Here is an 18,960-nt window from a genome sequence, read left to right on the forward strand (position 1 = left end):
ACCGCTCTAAGGGCTCCTGCACACATGCATTCGAGGGGCAGAAAGATGTGGATAAGCCACTTTTTTACTGCCCAACTGCTCCCTCTTTAGCTTTAGAGGCAGTAGCCAGGGATGTATACATGTTGTGGCCTCCATGTTTTGCCATTGAGACCTATTCAAGTGAAGGGGGGCAGGAGGCAAAGCCCATGGCTGGGGCAGGCAAAGCCCATGGCTGGGGCAGGCAAAGCCCATGGCTGGGGCAGGCAAAGCCCATGGCTGGGGCAGGCAAAGCCCATGGCTGGGGCAGGCAAAGCCCATGGCTGGGGCAGGCAAAGCCCATGGCTGGGGCAGGCAAAGCCCATGGCTGGGGCAGGCAAAGCCCATGGCTGGGGCAGGCAAAGCCCATGGCTGGGGCAGGGTTCAAAGCAGGCAGTGCAGCAACTGGGGCAGGCAAACTACCAAGGCCTTAAAGCGGAGGTCCACACAAAAATGGAACTTCCGCTTTTTGGAACGATTTCCCCCCCCCTCCAGTGTCAGACGTGCCACCTTTCAGGGGGGAGGGGGTGCAGATACCTGTATAATACAGGTATCTGCACCAACTTCTGTGCATAGACACACACGAGTCCCAGAGACTTGCGCATGCAAGCAGTAGGGAACCAGGAAGTGAAGCTGCAAGGCTTCAGTTCCTGATTCCCTTACCAAAGATGGCAGCGGCACCCGAAAGCCGAGCAACCGATCGGCTTCGGGAGCCGACATCGCGGGCGCCCTGAGACAGGTAAGGGTCCATATTTTAAAAAAGTCAGCAGCTGCAGCATTTGTAGCTGCTGACCTCCGCTTTAACCCTTTCACCACTCCCTTAAAATGAATTCCTGTTTGGATCCACTCACTGTTCAGTGGCTCATTATCACTGCTGGAAGTCTATTCTATTCATCAACTACTTTCAGTAAAATAATACTCTAAGATTACTAGTAGGGGGATGTACCGATACTTTTTTTTAGTACTCGCCGATATCAACTGTTTTGTTGCAACTTCAGCTGTCAGCAATAATACAAAGCATTGAAAAGTTATTTACAAATAAAATAAACACTTTTTAGCGTTTTTCCAATGTGAAATGTGTAAAAATATTCACTAAGCAAAAAAAAAAGTTAATTGTGAAAAAAAAGATGAAAAAAAAAATATAAAAAAATGAAAAAAAAAAAAAGGAGAAAAATAAATGAAGGAGCATAGCGAGTTAATGAAGGCTTATTAGCGTAAATTAAAGAGTTATTAAGGGGTTAAACAGAGGAACATTTGTTCATCCCTTTGACCTGCAGATGAAGAAACAGAAAACAATGTCTTTTAGTGTTTCAGGGCTGAGCAATGTTAAAGCGGGAGACCGCCGGGACTCCGCGTTTTTTTTTTTTTTTTTTTTTAAAAGCCAGCAGCTACAAATACTGCAGCTGCTGACTTTTAAAATAGTGACACTTACCTGTCCAGTGCGCCCGCGATGTCGGCACCCGAAGCCGATCTGTAGATCGTCTCTCGGGTGCTGCCGCCGCCATCTTGGGTATGGAAATCAGGAAATTGAGCCTTTCGGCTTCATTTCCCGGTTCCCTACGGCGCATGCGCGATCCGCGCTGCGCAATAAGGACGGTCCCTGCTGCCTCTGGGATCTGTGTGTTTTCCCAGCAGGCAGCGGGGCACTTGCGGAAAGGGGCGGGCACTTGCGGAAAGGGGCGTAATCTACGCCCCTTTCCGCAGAGAGCTATCCCGGAAGTGGGTGCAGATACCTGTACTGTACAGGTATCTGCACCCCCCCTCCCCCCTGAAAGGTGCCAATTGTGGCGCCGGAGGGGGGGGAGGGTTCCGATGAGCGGAAGGTCCACTTTAGGGTGGACCTCCGCTTGCCGGCTACTTTTTTTGACAGCTCCAATTACCAGACTTGGGAGAACCACTGACAGCTCAAAGAACCGAGCCTGAACGTAACGGTTTCAGGTATCTGTGCATTTGCACGAGTACCAATACTTGTGCATATCGATACTAGTATTTTTAAGTCAGCAGCTACAAATACTGCAGCTGCTGATTTTTAAAATATGGACACTCACCTGTCCAGCGCGCCTGCGATATCTGCACCCAAAGCCGATCTGTCACTCAGCTCTCGGGTGCTGCCGCAGCCATCTTCGTTATGGGAATCAGGAGGTGAAGCCTTTGCGGCTTCACTTCCCGGTTCCCTACTGCGCAAGCGCGAGTCACGATGTGTAATACGGACAGTCCCTGCTGTCTCTGGGACCCGCGTTTTTCCCAGCAGACAGCGGGGATGGGACAGGAAGTGGCGTAAATACCCGCAGATTCTGCGGCTATCTATGCCCGGAAGTGGGTGCAAATACCTGTATTATACAGGTATCTGCACCCCCCCTTCCCCCTAAAAGGTGCCAATTGTGGCACCGGAGGGGGGGGTTCCACTTTAGAGTGGAGCTCTGCTTTAATGTGTTTAAAGGCTAATCATGTCTCCCCATTTTTCTTCTTTCCTACAGACTGTACAATTTAAAGATGTTTTTACAGTTCGCAGCTACAAATACTGTTTCTGCTGATTTAACTGCTTCCATACTGGGGCCTATTCTGGCACTCCTCCCCTACATGTTATCGCTAGAATATTTTAGAACCCCCAAATATTATATATATTTTAACAGAGACCCTAGGGAATAAAATAGCAGTCGTTGCAACTTTTTATGTCTTACTGTATTTTAACTGCAATTTTACAAACATATATCATTTTTACTTTGTCCCTTTAAAAAAAAAAAAAAAAAAAGTTTGATCACTTTTTTTCCCCCCATCATAACAAATGTAAACATCCCTTGCGGTAACCGGGAAAAAAAAAAAGCAAAAAGATCCTAAAAATAAAATCTCCATCTTTTGATGTAGGAAAAAAATAAAGAAAAATAAAGAAAGCAATGTTTACATTAACAAAGAACCATAAGGGACGTCATGACGTCACTCCAGTGCCCCAAGGGCAAAGAGATGAGCGGCAGCCATCTTGCCATCGCTTTTCTCTATGGCAAGCCACCATTGGGGCCAGATGGGCTCCCGGACTCACTGATCGGTAAGGCAAGCCCCGGGAATCACCAGGAAGCAGTGGACGGTGGGGGGGGGCACCTCTCCCATCGCCTCTGAAAGTGATCCTGCCTCTAAACAAATTAGATTTTCCCCAGTTAGGCCGTCGGCAAGTGGTAAAAAAAAAACAAAAAAACACACGAATCAAAACGCTATTATTTTTACAGATAGTAAAAATTAAAGAGCAACTCCGCTTTCATGAGAGAAAATGGCAAAACGTACAAGGGTACACAAGTCATATTGTAACTGAATGCTATTAGAAATTTCCTTTTCAATCTGCAGCCCTGTAATTTGCTATAAAATGCAATATGGCTGCCTGGAGGCATTCTATACACATGGTATACAGAGAGCGCCCCCCCCCCCCCCCCATGTAATTTCCTGCTTGTGTGATTAGCTCCCCGATTTTCCCAGAAGTCTACACTAAGATACAAGTCCGATTTTGGGGATCCCCTGCAACAAAAGTCTCTTTTGGCGAGATACTCCGATTGGGAAATCACATCTAAACTGATGCAGACCCTGCTACTTTCCTCAATAGAGCACTGCAGGTGCAGCAGCTGATAATTATAAAATCACTTACATTCACTCTGCACATGGACAGAGACACAGCTATTTCATCAGAACAAAAAATGGTAGGAATCTGCAATAAAGTTTGTTAAAATCCCTGCAATGTACAGAGATCCCCCAGAGGGGAGGGGTTTTATTTTGTTCCAGCCGCAATTTTGTTTTTTAAAAAGTCAGCAGCTACAAACACTGAAGCTGCTGACTTAAAGTGGAGCTCCACCCTAAAGTGGACCTTCCGCTCATTGGAATTCTCCCCCCCCCCCCCTCCGGCGCCACAATTGGCACCTTTCAGGGGGGAGGGGGGTGCAGGTACCTGTACAGTAGATTCTTCAGAAGGTACGCCCCTTTCCGCAGAATCTACGGCCCTTTCCGAAAGTCCCCCCGCTGCCTGCTGGGAAACACACGGATCCCAGAGACAGCGGGGACCATCCTTATTGCGCAGCGCGACTCACGCATGCGCAGTAGGGAACCGGGAAATGAAGCTGAAAGGCTCCACTTCCTGATTCCTATACCCAAGATGGCGGCGGCAGCACCTGAGAGACGATCGGGAGATCGGCTTTGGGTGCCGACATCGCGGGCGCGCTGGGCGGGTAAGTGTCACTATTTTAAAAGTCAGCAGCTGCAGTATTTGTAGCTGCTGGCATTTAAAAAAAAACAAAAAACGGCAGACTCCCGCTTTAATAAGGACACTTACCGATCCATCCTCCAGCTCGAGTGCCAGTGCCGCCATCTTAATGAAGGGAAGCAGCCAGTGGAGCCTTGCGGCTTGACTGTTTTCTACTGCACATCCTTGAGTCGTGCAGTGCTTTGTGAATGGCCCCGAAGGCAATGGGGCAACTCACCGAAGAGGAAGCGCTGCGAAATAGGAAGAGGCAGATTAGGAAGACTGCCTAGCAACAAGGGTTTCTGGTAAGTACTTTTTTTTTTTTTTACAATTTTTTTTTTATATTTGAGAATGTTAATGTTATTTTTTTTATTTTAGGGTGGCCCTCCGCTTTAAGACATGTTTAGAATAGCAGCCCAACCACAGTATAAATGCCAAGAAGTTCAATGGAACGCTTACACTGGGTACCTTTAATGACATGGATTTGCACGGCTCTGCACTATCAGCATATTTGCTTTGCTAAGCTGACCTATTGATCCATGAAGAAAGGGGGGGAGGGCAAGAAGGTCACACCTGGCAATAAATGGACAATCTATTTGTTCAGACAGGTCAGGGTCACTTTTCTTCACCAAGAACCACAGCCAGGACATCATTACTTATAAAAGATAAACACCATTTAATCGCCTTTAATCCAGGTGATTCTTGCTGGGTAACTAAATTGTTATCACCGATAGCAACTGCTCAGGTCTAAGCAAATGAAGCAAGGAACCTTGCATGATTTTTAAGCCAACGGCTCCTCCTAGGTTATCGATCTCTATATCAAGCGCCTGCAGGAAACATCTAATTTTTGCAAGAGCCAAAAATGTCCCAAGGTCATATTCTCCGCGCTGCTCAACAATAAGAGCTTGTTCATACTTCACGCCGCCGTGCCAGCGCAGGCATGGGCAAGAAATCCGCTTCCACAGGACCAGACGCAGCCCCTTGCAAAAAAAAAAAAAAGTTTGCATGGTCCTGTGGACATTGGAGCTATTCTAGTCAATTCATTCGCTTGTCGACACTTCTCGTTTCAAATCTGACCTTCTCAAATACAACTCCTGTCTCCACACTGCTAAACAAACCTACTACAAGACTCATCAAAACCCTCATCCAAACCTTGTCAACTCTTTTCTACCCTCAATTCCTCACTTCACCCCCCCCACTGACCCCACCCACCAACTTGCTTACCGCTCCACAGATTGCCAACCATTTCAAAAGCCAAATCCACGAGGGGATATCCAGCATTCAACTTCCTCCCCTACCCAACACATCAGATCCAACTTCACAATCAAATACTCTCCTCCTCCTCCTGCCCAGTTACCACCAATGAAGTTGATAAACTCCTCTCCATGGCCCACCTCACCACCTGTCCCCTCCCAATTACTGCAAGCACCTTCCCGCTCCATCCTAATCTGCCTAACACACATTCAACCTTTACCTCCCCGCTCAAACATGCACTGGTTACTAGAAATGTGCATTCATTTTCCTCCAAATGTCAGGTATTTTCGTTATCGCTTTAATAACGAACGTGCAGAATCCAAAAACCGAAAGATCCGACATAAACAAATGCTTTATTTTTATTTTCGGTGTGACAACAGTTCGATATAGATAGGAGATTCGACATGACACTGATAATAGCAATCTGTGTCCATCGAACCTGTGGTCGAATGTGCCCAACCTTAGCTCTATTAGTCCAAGATGAGCCGGCATTCGAGAGAGACAAGAGCCGGCATTCGAGAGAGACAAGAGCCGGCATTCGAGAGAGACAAGAGCCGGCATTCGAGAGAGACAAGAGCCGGCATTCGAGAGAGACAAGAGCCGGCATTCGAGAGAGACAAGAGCCGGCATTCGAGAGAGACAAGAGCCGGCATTCGAGAGAGACAAGAGCCGGCATTCGAGAGAGACAAGAGCCGGCATTCGAGAGAGACAAGAGCCGGCATTCGAGAGAGACAAGAGCCGGCATTCGAGAGAGACAAGAGCCGGCATTCGAGAGAGACAAGAGCCGGCATTCGAGAGAGACAAGAGCCGGCATTCGAGAGACAATGGCAAAAAAGGTTGAACGTGCTTAACCTATTAGTCCAAGATTATTTGACAGAAAAGATTTGACATGAAGATTCGATGAAGCAGTCGCTGCGAGTGGACCTTTATGGTGAAATGCTCCGCCCATAGGCTATAGACAAATTCTAATGTTGGTTGACTAGTAATAAATAATTATTACTAGTGTCATACATTAGAATTCTACTATAGCTTGTAGGCGGAACATTCGACCGGAAATGTACGATCGCGGCATCGTACAGTTTCGCTGCTCTGTCGAATCTTCTACAGACACCATAAGCCTTCAAAGACAGATTTGACCTTAATTTCGGATTTTCAGACTAATGCATTTTGTTAACGAAACAAAATAAATAAAAACGAATTTCGGATAATACATAATAAATGTATTTTTTGGACGAAAATGAAATTCCGGAACAAAATATTTCAGTGTGCACACGTCTACTGGTTACCCCCATACATAAACCCTCACTAGACCCCACCTGTTTGAATTACTTAAGACCCATGTCCCTGCTCCAGTTTGCCTCCAAGCTCATCGAACGCCTTTGTCCATGACCGAATGAGTCGCTACCTCGCGGACAACAACCTTCTCGACCTCCTACAATCCAGCTTCCGTCCACAACATTCTACTGAAACTGGCCTACTAAAATACACCAATGAACTACTAACTGCTAAAACCAACGGCCATTACTCCATTCTTAGACCTCTCTGCTGCCTTCGACACAGTTGACCACCTGCTCCTCAGAAAACTACACTCCTTTGGCCTCCATGATTCTGCTTAATCCTGGTTCTCCTCCTACCTATCTCAGCACACTTTCAGTGTCAGAACTTCATCTCCTCTTCTTCTTGGGGTACCTCAAGGCTCCGTCCTTGGGCCCCTCCTATTCTTGCTCTATACCTCTTCCCTGGGCTAGTTGATGGCTTCCAATACCACCTCTATGCAGACACCCAGATCTCTCTCTCCTCAACTCATCCCATGGATCTCCCCCATGGATCTCCCCCATGGATCTCCCCCATGGATCTCCCCCATGGATCTCCCCCATGGATCTCCCCCATGGATCTCCCCCATGGATCTCCCCCATGGATCTCCCCCATGGATCTCCCCCATGGATCTCCCCCATGGATCTCCCCCATACTGAATGATATATCGGTATAGATGTCACACCATTTTCTCAAATTCAATCCTAAAACTGAGCTTATAATATTTCCTCCTTCCCGGTCCCCTCCCCATGACTATTCCATTAAGATAAACAGCACAACCGTTGGTCCCTCCACACATGCCAGGGTGCTGGGTAGAATCGTCAGCAGGTGTGTTAAATTTGGTGTTATCGCTTTCACTCTCTCATACTGGTCACTGGAAGTTCAAAATGGCACCTCATGGCAAAGAACTCTCTGAGGATCTGAAAACAAGAATTGTCGCTCTACATAAAGATGGCCTAGGCTATAAGAAGATTGCCAAGACCCTAAAAATGAGCTCCAGCACGGTGGCCAAGACCATGCAGCGGTATAACAGGACAGGTTCCACTCAGAACAGGCCTCGCCATGGTCCACCAAAGAAGTTGAGGTCATGTGCTCAGCGTCATATCCAGAGGTTGTCTTTGCGAAATGGACGTATTATTGCTGCCAGCATTGGGAGGTCAGCCTGTCAGTGCTCAGGCCATACACTACACACAGCATCCAATTGGTCTGCATGGCTGTCATCCCAGAAGGAAGCCTCTTCTAAAGATGATGCACAAGAAAGCCCACAAAAACACTTTGCTGAAGACAAGCAGACTAAGGACATGGATTACTGGTACCATGTCCTGTGGTCTGATGAGGCCAAGATAAACTTATTTGGTTCAGATGGTGACAAGCGTGTGTGGGGGCAACCAGGTGAGGAGTACAAAGACAAGTGTCTTGCCTACAGTCAAGCATGGTGATGGGAGTGTCATGGTCTGGGGCTGCATGAGTGCTGCCGGCACTGGGGGGCTACAGATCATTGAGGGAACCATGAATGTCAACATGTACTGTGACATATTGAAGCCGAGCATGATCCCCTCCCTTCAGAGACTGGGCCGCAGGGCAATATTCTAACATAACCCCAAACACACCTCCAAGACAACCACTGCCTTGCTAAGGAAGCTGAGGGTAAGAGCCCGTTCACACTGAGGCAGCACGACTTGCAGTGCGACTGCCTCAGGCAACCGGGATCCGACTTTAGCAGCGGCTTGCAAAATGAATTCTGTCTAGAAGTCAATGCAAGTCGCCCCAAAAGTCGTACAGGAATCTTTTTCTAAGTCGGAGCGACTTGAATCGCTCTGATTAGAACTGTTCCAATGCACAGAACGGGACGAGACTTGTCAGGAGGCTAAGTCGCCTGGCGGGTCGCCCCTGTGTGAACCGGCTCTAAAGTTGATGGACTGGCCAAGCATATCTCCAGACCTAAACCCTATTGAGCATCTGTGGGTCATCCTCAAAACGGATGGCGGAGGAGCGCAAGATCTCTAACATCCACCAGCTCCGTGCTGTGGTCATGGAGGAGTAAAAGAGGACTCCAGTGACAACCTGTGAAGCTCTGGTGACCTTCATGCACAAGAGGGTTTATTTTAACACTGTCCCTTAAATTTTTATTTTTAACACTTTGATTCCTGTAAACATCCCTTGTAATAGAAATAAGGATGACAGGTCCTCTTTAGGGAGACATCTGGGGTCTATAAAGATCCCAAATCTCTCCTCTACCTTCAACCACTTCCCGCTGGCAGTGCTAATGTGGATATCCTCCGGTTTCAGTGGTTATACCGGGATGTCGTATCATGTCGTACAGGTATCACATCCAGGTATCGATCTCTTCAGCCGGGAATTCTGTTTAAGGCAGAAGTGATCTGAACGGCCAATTAGCCACTCGATCAGAGATGATCTGGTCCCGGGGGGGTATTTAGCACTAAAAGTGCCTCTCATGCCTCCCCAGTGCGGTGCACTTGCGGGACGGGAGAAAAAGTCCTGCCAGCAGCATCTTTGAGGCAGTTTGGGAGCAGTTTGGGAGCGGTGTACACAATGCTCCCAAAACGCTTCGCCCGAGCCATAGGACCCTGCAAGGGAGCAGAGCGCCTACAATCGGGGCAAATATACCCTTCTACCTTTGACCTTTATCACTGCAAACCTCACAGGACCTTGAGGAAACATTGCGATCTGTTACTTTGATATTTAGAAACTGCCCCCCCCCCCTTTCCCCGGTCAAATGTCAGTTTACCAGAACTGAGAACACACCCCCCTGTACAGCGTTATTTAAAGCTCTAAATCACATTAATACAAAAACAAACAAGTAGCAAAAAAAAAAAGAAGGTCAGCTTGTACTCATAAATGGTGAAGATAGATGAAGATCAACAGAACCTTCATATTAAACAGAATACGCCGGCGGGAGGCTGGAGGTGGCAGAATGTTCTAGACCTGAAGAGGCACACGGGTCATTAATAACATCAATAATGTAACATAGCAAAGTACATGCAGTGACAGACAGGAGTCGGCCGATGCATGTCAGCGATTACTGGAGTAGTGTGTGTGAGTGTGAGAGAGAGAGAGAGAGTGGGGGGGGGGGGGGGGGGTTGCAGGGTTTGACCCTGCCAAAAAAAGAAAAAAAAAAAAAAAAAAAAAAAAACACACACAAACCAAACACAAACAAAAAAACAAACCAAACAAACAAACAAAAAAAAAAACAACAACAAAAAAAACAAATAAAAAAATAAAAAAAACCAAACAAAAAAAAAAAACAAACCAAACAAAAAAAAAAAACCAAACAAAAAAAAAAAACAAACCAAACAAAAAATAAAAACAAACCAAACAAAAAAAAACCAAACCAAACAAAAAAAAAAAAAACCAAACAAAAAAAACACAAAAACAAACAAAACAAAAAACCCCCCCCAAAAAAAAAAACCACACAACTCATAAATACAGGTTTCCCTGTTTTATAAATCACCACATTCCCTCTGTTTTCAATAGCATAAGAGTGGGGGGGGGGGTAGGTTTGGGGGGGGGGGGAACAGCAACACTGATCTTTCCAGTGAATGGTTGTGCAGCAGGAGTGTGTCAGGGCAAGTCTGATCATTGGAGGAGAGCACACAGTCCCCAGCACAGCTAGAGAACTGACCAGTGTGCTCTATTGATTAGTATAGTCAGTATTAAATAGGAAAGCGAGGGGACTAGCAGGAACACCAGGGATTTCACATAAAGCTTAGTATGGTCAGTATTAAATAGGAAAGCGTGGGGACTAGCAGGAACACCAGGGATTTCACATAAAGCTTAGTATGGTCAGTATTAAATAGGAAAGCATGGGGACTAGCAGGAACACCAGGGATTTCACATTAAGTTTAGTATGGTCAGTATTAAATAGGAAAGTGAGGGGACTAGCAGGAACACCAGGGATTTCACATAAAGCTTAGTATGGTCAGTATTAAATAGGAAAGCGAGAGGGCTAGCAGGAACACCAGGGATTTCACATAAAGGAAGCAATACATATATAACAAAATACTTTTCATACATTCAAGTACACGGTACAGCAGGGCACATAAGGAATATGAAGTGTTGGGGGGGGGGGGGGGGTGTAACAAACGATTTAAGACCTGCTTTCCGATTGCCTGGGGGAGAAGACAATAGTGAATATTAATTTGCTATTGTCACATAGGTGGGTGGGCTCACCTTTTTTTTAAGCCAACCACGTGCTTAAAAAAAATAACCCCCACAGAAATCTATGCGCCCCCTGTATGTATGTTGGTGCGCCCCCGTATGGAGCAGCCGCCACTGCTGGTACTGAAAACGTTTTGCAATACAGAATGTATAATCCAGGTTATTCTTTGGGATGGGTCACTATTGCAGTGCCAAAAATAAAATAAAAATCAATAATCGTTTGCTTTTGGGTTTAATACGGCTTTTAAACAGGTCAGAGCTGAAGATGGGGGATCACAGGAAATGTTCCCTCTAAAGTGCCATAAAAGGAGGACGGAGAGAACACCGGGCAGCTCCTCGGTGCACAGCACCTCTCAAGCAAAGTGATCCTCTGCGACTCTGCAAAGTGGCTGATATCAGCTACACGTGTCAGGAGCCGGAGATGCCAGCTGACTGCCAAACCCGGCGAGCACATGACACTTCATAGGGGAAAGAAAAAGACGGGACGTCCTTTTCCTGCTGTCAAGGGATTCCCAAGACAAAACACTTTTCCCTGCTTATTCCTCAACAGCAGAACGCAGCCGGTCACACCGGCAAATCACTGAGTCTTCTCCAATCAATGGCAACAAGAGCTCAAACACAGACACTGGGGGGGGGGGGGGGGTATTAAGCCCCCCTCCCTCCGGGGGGGGTATTAAGCCCCCCTCCCTCCCGGGGGGGTATTAAGCCCCCCTCCTCCCGGTGCGAATTGTCATGCGATTTGATAAGTCAAGGTCACACCCAATTTGGGCAACGAAACTGTTTTAAAACCGGTGCAGCGCCACACAGATTTGAAGACCAAGTTCCTTCATTAATTTTGGCGATTTCAGGTGCGACTTGCATAAACCTCTAGTGCATGAAGTCGCAGGAGATGCCCAACAAAAAAAAAGTCACACTGACGTCGCATGCGATTGCAAAGGCGCAAATTCAGTGCGAAAACCCAGAACTAAGGCTGGGCTCGCACACGTCCCGCTGAGGTTTGCCGTTAAGAGTCTGGTGCGTTTCTGTTTCACCGATTCGGGTGCAAATTTTTGCCTGAATTGGCTCCTGAACCGAACACACCAAAAAGGCACTTTTCAAAAACCTACATCACCCCCCCCCCCCCCCCCCAGAAATATGCGAACAAGCGTCCATTGAAAGGCGGTCACGTTCACATGCTATGCGAATTGCAATGTGGTAAAAACGCATCAAATGCGCCCTTTATGCGAACCCAGGAAAATCTGCCCCAGCTCTGCACAGAAACCTTTCAGCTTTTATCGTCAAAGCTTCATTGAACAAGCTGACGTTAGAAGCCGATTGGTTTACGATACAGAGCTGCTCCAGATTTTAGTAAAATCAGCTCCAATGGTGTGCCCCCCCCCCCCCCCCCCCCCCTCTGAGCGTAGAGACTCCATACAGGTCAGTGGTGGGGGAGGGGGTGACACATCGCCGGGCACTTGTCTGCATCAGAGCAATTATGATTTTCGGACATGGAAGGGGATGTGGCGCACGCACTGGGGAAAGGTGGGGGGGGCTTTTTTTTTAGTAAATCAACCCCAGCGTGTTCCCTTCTCCGTGTGACTACATACAGGTCAATGGTCGGGGGGGGTCCCAAAAACATCACCATGCTTAAATGTGGATGCAAAAAATTTGGCCCCTGCAAAAAATATTAAGTTAGCGCTTTTCCCGAGTATGACCCCCCCTTCCAAACTAATAACCAAAACAATTATCTGACTATGCGCTCCCCTCCCCCCCCCCCCCAACCCAACAAATTATCTTCAGATCATTCACTAAACAATGGATGATGATTAGGCTCACACATTTGTGGTGCATTGCGTTGCACATGCCATGCGTTGTGTTTGGGAAGCGCATTCATATGAATGTCTAAAAACGCACAATGTTCTTTTTTTTTTCTGGAATGCAGTGCAGCACAACACATGGTATTAGCACATAACGGCAGCGGTGCCACCGAGAACGGCACCCCCAACGCCCAAGACGTATGTGTACGCTAGAATAACGTAGACTCGTAATAGACATCTTGTCAACGCATTCTACCGGTTAGAGCAAAGGGTGGGCAACTTTCTTGATTTGAGGGGAGCCCCAATATCACCAAAAGGGTCACACAAAGTTCTGTCAATAGTCAGCGTCAGGCGGGAGATGGTCAGAGGCTGCAGACCCGACGCGGGAGACGGTCAGAGGCTGCAGACCCGACGCGGGAGACGGTCAGAGGCTGCAGACCCGACGCGGGAGACGGTCAGAGGCTGCAGACCCGACCCGGGAGACGGTCAGAGGCTGCAGACCCGACCCGGGAGACGGTCAGAGGCTGCAGACCCGACCCGGGAGACGGTCAGAGGCTGCAGACCCGACGCGGGAGACGGTCAGAGGCTGCAGACCCGACGCGGGAGACGGTCAGAGGCTGCAGACCCGACGCGGGAGACGGTCAGAGGCTGCAGACCCGACGCGGGAGACGGTCAGAGGCTGCAGACCCGACGCGGGGAGACGGTCAGAGGCTGCAGACCCGACGCGGGAGACGGTCAGAGGCTGCAGACCCGACGCGGGAGACGGTCAGAGGCTGCAGACCCGACGCGGGAGACGGTCAGAGGCTGCAGACCCGACGCGGGAGACGGTCAGAGGCTGCAGACCCGACGCGGGAGACGGTCAGAGGCTGCAGACCCGACGCGGGAGACGGTCAGAGGCTGCAGACCCGACGCGGGAGACGGTCAGAGGCTGCAGACCCGACCCGGGAGACGGTCAGAGGCTGCAGACCCGACCCGGGAGATGGTCAGAGGCTGCAGACCCGACCGGGAGATGGTCAGAGGCTGCAGACCCGACCCGGGAGATGGTCAGAGGCTGCAGACCCGACGTGGGAGATGGTCAGAGGCTGCAGACCCGACGTGGGAGATGGTCAGAGGCTGCAGACCCGACGTGGGAGATGGTCAGAGGCTGCAGACCCGACGTGGGAGATGGTCAGAGGCTGCAGACCCGACGTGGGAGATGGTCAGAGGCTGCAGACATGACGCGGGAGATGGTCAGAGGCTGCAGACACGACACGGGAGATGGTCAGAGGCTGCAGACCCGACCCGGGAGATGGTCAGAGGCTGCAGACCCGACCCGGGAGATGGTCAGAGGCTGCAGACCCGACGCGGGAGATGGTCAGAGGCTGCAGACCCGACCCGGGAGATGGTCAGAGGCTGCAGACCCGACCCGGGAGATGGTCAGAGGCTGCAGACACGACACGGGAGATGGTCAGAGGCTGCAGACACGACACGGGAGATGGTCAGAGGCTGCAGACACGACACGGGAGATGGTCAGAGGCTGCAGACACGACACGGGAGATGGTCAGAGGCTGCAGAAATGAGACAGGAGATGGTCAAAGACCAGGTAGGGAACCAAGGTGCTAAGGGCTCCGTCCCCTCCCCCCCTATTTCCATCCTGCAGCCACAATCCAATGTGTTCAGTGAGGCCAGAAGAGCGGCATTTTTCTCCGGACATTTCAGAATTTACTGCTCACAGCAAAAAAAAATTAAACCGCAAATGGAGGCGATTGTAGCCTCTGGAGCGCAGACACCTCGGGAGGGATTCTCTGCACGTCATTACCCAGCTGGTACCGGTAAGGAAGATGCTGCACGGGGGGGGGGTCACACACCTTCACGTTGCGTCAGTGCAAAGCATGAGACTCACCTGACCGCTGAGGAGCGTTGGGGGCCGGGATTGCACACTTCCTGCGTTTCGGGAACGAGCACGAAACCGCACGCTTTTTTTCCAACATGCAGAGAAACGCATCGCCCGTTAGACACATGGCGGGGGTATGGTCAATGGTGCCATGGCGGTATACGGCTCATCGACTTCCATTCCTCGCGCGTTGGCCCCAATCGGCAGCACCGGTAGGTGCAAGCCCAGCCGCCTCCCCCCCCATGTAAATTTTTTTTCGTCGCTCTACAAAAAATTTAAAGGGCTGGCGCACACCTTAGCGGCCCGGAGCCTTTTTTAGTTTGCGCGTTTCGCTCCTTCGTTAAGGTGCGTTGGGGCTGCTATCAGTCGGTAGCGCACAGTGTGTTGCACGCTAAACGCAGTGACGCTAAACGCTTACTGTGGCACCACTTTGAGGCGACTTCGGCTTCAACACATTACGCCACCAAAAAGAAAGACACAACGAGCGAGCCATCGCAGCGCAGGTTAACGCGACGCAGAGGCGCCTTTCTATCGCTCCAAAGGGGGCGTGGCTCCAAGGCGCGGCGACAAGTCACATTCCCCCCCAAAAAAAAGGAAAAAAAAAAAAAAAACACGACACAAATCCGATTCTCGGGAACGAACGAACGGACCACCTTAACGCACATGACATAAACGCACAGGTGTGAGCGGTTTACATTTTTTCAGTTGCTATGGAATACACAGAGCACAAGAACCAATGAGAAGTCAGCAGTGGGGGGAAGGGGAGGGGGTCACTTACCGAAGGTAGCCTCCACTGGGGTGCTGGTTGTAGTGTTCAGGCTGAGTGTGCCAATAGAGCATTTTCAGCAGTGCAGCCAAGAGAGGACGTAGAGATCCGAGACACCGGGCAACCCCCCCTCCCCCACCTAGACTACGGAGATCCCTGACCTCGCCTTCCCCCGGTACATACCCCCCTCCTCCTCCTCTGTCACGTGTCACTCGGGACCCCCCACCCCACCAGCTGCCGTCACGTGATGCGCTGCCCCCCTCCTGTCCCGGCTCTCTCCGCGAACTCCCTCCTCCGCACACTCCGCCGTACTGACTCTAATGGCTCCGTCCGCTGACAGCCCGGACTTATATAGACTCTCCGCCCACTGCGCGCTTATTGGTCTGTTCCGCACCGCCCTCTCTCTCTGCGACCAGCCCGGACAAGGGAGGTGAGGCCGGGGGCGGGGCCAGGGAGTTCCCGCCTCTGCGTGAGGGGAGAGTGTGAGGAGGACCTGACTGACATTTACCTCAGGTGAGGAGAGACCTACCTGTCACTTACCTCAGGTGAGGAGAGATTTACATGTCACTTACCTCAGGTGAGGAGAGACTTAACTATCACCTCAGGTGAGGAGAAACTTACCTGTCATTTACCTCAGGTGAGGAGAAACTTACCTGTCATTTACCTCAGGTGAGTAGAGACTTACCTGTCACTTACCTCAGGTGAGGAGAGACCTACCTCTCACTCTCCTCAGGTGAGGGGGACTTACCTGTCACCTCAGGTTAGGAGAGACTTAACTGTCACTTACCTCAGGTGAGGAGAGACTTACATGTCACCTCAGGTTAGGAGAGACTTAACTATCACCTCAGGTGAGGAGAAACTTACCTGTCACTTTCCTCAGGTGAGGAGAAACTTTCCTGTCATTTACCTCAGGTGAGGAGAGACTTACCTGTCACTTACCTCAGATGAGGGGAAACTTACCTGTCACTTCCCTCAGGTGAGGAGAGACCTACCTCTCACTTACCTCAGGTGAGGGGGACTTACCTGTCACCTCAGGTTAGGAGAGACTTACCTGTCACTTACCTCAGGTGAGGAGAGATTTACATGTCACCTCAGGTTAGGAGAGACTTAACTATCACCTCAGGTGAGGAGAAACTTACCTGTCACTTTCCTCAGGTGAGGGGAAACTTACCTGTCACTTACCTCAGGTTAGGAGAGACTTACCTATCACCTCAGGTTAGGAGAGACTTACCTATCACCTCAGGTGAGGAGAACTTACCTGTCACTTACTTCAGATGAGGGGAACCTACCTGTCACTTACCTCAGGTTAGGAGAGACTTACCTATCACCTCAGGTTAGGAGAGACTTACCTATCACCTCAGGTTAGGAGAGACTTACCTATCACCTCAGGTTAGGAGAGACTTACCTATCACCTCAGGTGAGGAGAACTTATCTGTCACTTACTTTAGATGAGGGGAAACCTACCTGTCACTTACCTCAGGTTAGGAGAGACTTACCTGTCACTTACCTCAGGTGAGGGGAGACTTATGGCCCGTACACACGATCCGAATATCGTACGAAAACGGTCGTCCAAGGAAGGATCGTACGATTTTCGGATCGGGTGTACACTACTTTCGACAGCCGATCACGACCGTTCATCCGATATTATTCGATATCGGACATGCACGGAAATTTTCCTCGTACGATTCCAGACCGTGCGATTTTCGCTTAGTCAGTTTAGTTGTCGTCCGAAAATTCAATACAAATACATTACAAGACGTGACATCACTTCCCATTTGTCTTCTGTCGTACGAGAATTTTGGTGACTTTATTTAGCTATTCAATTTCTACTTGTGACTATTAACCGAAAACAGTCGCACGATATTCAGATCGTGTGTACCGGGCATTACCTGTCACTTATCTCAGGTGAGGAGAGACTTACCTGTCACTTATCTCAGGTGAGGAGAGACTTACCTGTCACTTATCTCAGGTGAGGAGAGACTTACCTGTCACTTATCTCAGGTGAGGAGAGACTTACCTGTCACTTATCTCAGGTGAGGAGAGACTTACCTGTCACTTATCTCAGGTGAGGAGAGACCTACTGTCACCTCAGGTGAGGAGAGACCTACCGCTCACTTACCTCAGGTGAGGAGAGACCTACCGCTCACTTACCTCAGGTGAGGAGAGACCTACCGCTCACTTACCTCAGGTGAGGAGAGACCTACTGCTCACTTACCTCAGGTGAGGAAAGACCTACCTGTCACTTACCTCATTTGAGGAGAGACTTACCTGTCAAGTCAGGTGAGGAGAAATTTACCTGTCACTTACCTCAGGTGAGGGGAGACTTACCTTTCACTTATCTCAGGTGAGGAGAGACTTACTTGTCACTTACCTCAGGTGAGGAGAGACCTACCTGTCATTGACCTCAGATGAGGAGAGACCTACCTGTCACTTACCTCAGGTTAGGAGAGACATACCTATCACCTCAGGTGAGGAGAAACTTACCTGTCACCTCAGGTGAGGAGAGACCTACCTGTCACTTACATCAGGTGAGGGGAGACCTACCTGTCACTTACCTCAGGTGAGGAGAGACCTACCTGTCACTTACCTCAGGTGAGGAGAGACCTACCTGTCACTTACCTCAGGTGAGGAGAGACCTACCTGTCACTTACCTCAGGTGAGGAGAGACTTACCTGTCACTTACCTCAGGTGAGGAGAGATGTACCTGTCACTTACCTCAGGTTAGGGGAGACTTACCTTTCACTTACCTCAGGTTAGGGGAGACTACTTACCTGTCACTTATCTCAGGTGAGGAGAGACCTACCTGTCACTTATCTCGGGTGAGGGGAGACTTACCTGCCACTTATCTCAGGTGAGGAGAGACCTGCCTGTCACTTACCTCGGGTGAGGAGAGACCTGCCTGTCACTTACCTCAGATGAGGAGAGACCTACCTGTCACTTATCTCAGGTGAGGGGAGACTTACCTGTCACTTATCTCAGATGAGAGTAGACTTACCTGTCACTTACCTCAGGTGAGGAGAGACTTACCTGTCACTTACCTCAGGTGAGAGGGACCTACCTGTCTGTCACTTACCTCAGGAGGGTGAAGTGGACCTACCGTTCACCTCATTGTCAGGAGAACATGTCACCACCACAGAGCAAGTGTGAGGAAGAACCTACCTGTCATTTACCTCAGGTGAGGAGAGACTTATCTGTCTCCTATCTCTGATGAGGAGGACCTACCTGTCACTTCACATGAGGGGAGACTTTTTACTCATTTACTTCAGATAAGGGGAAACCTACATGTCACTTACCTCAGGTGAGGTGGAAACCTATCTGTCATTTATCTCAGGTGAGGTGGAACCTACCTATCACTTACCTCAGGTGAGGTGGAAACCTACCTGTCACTTATCTCAGGTGAGGTGGAAACCTACCTGTCACTTATCTCAGGTGAGGTGGAACCTACCTATCACTTACCTCAGGTGAGAGGGACCTACCTATCACTTACCTCAGGAGAGTGGTAGTAAACCTCCCTGTCAGGAGAACATGTCACCACCGCAGATCT

At 49.4% G+C, this 18,960-nt stretch overlaps 1 protein-coding gene across 1 annotated transcript in view; it reads right to left on the minus strand.

Moving 5' to 3' along the window:
* Window positions 1-15,587, minus strand: part of TFCP2L1 (transcription factor CP2 like 1) — a gene marked incomplete in the record, with an annotated part of 54,692 nt that extends 39,105 nt beyond the window's left edge. The window contains 1 exon segment of the mRNA XM_077449689.1: window positions 15,429-15,587. Within this exon segment, the coding sequence (XP_077305815.1) occupies window positions 15,429-15,490 (62 nt within the window).
* Between the last annotated feature and the right edge of the window lie 3,373 nt (window positions 15,588-18,960).

This window comes from Lithobates pipiens, unplaced genomic scaffold (genome assembly GCF_037356315.1).
Source record: "Lithobates pipiens isolate NorthernLeopardFrog02 unplaced genomic scaffold, aLitPip1_a1.2 Scaffold_22, whole genome shotgun sequence".
NCBI classification, from domain to species: Eukaryota; Metazoa; Chordata; class Amphibia; order Anura; family Ranidae; genus Lithobates; species Lithobates pipiens.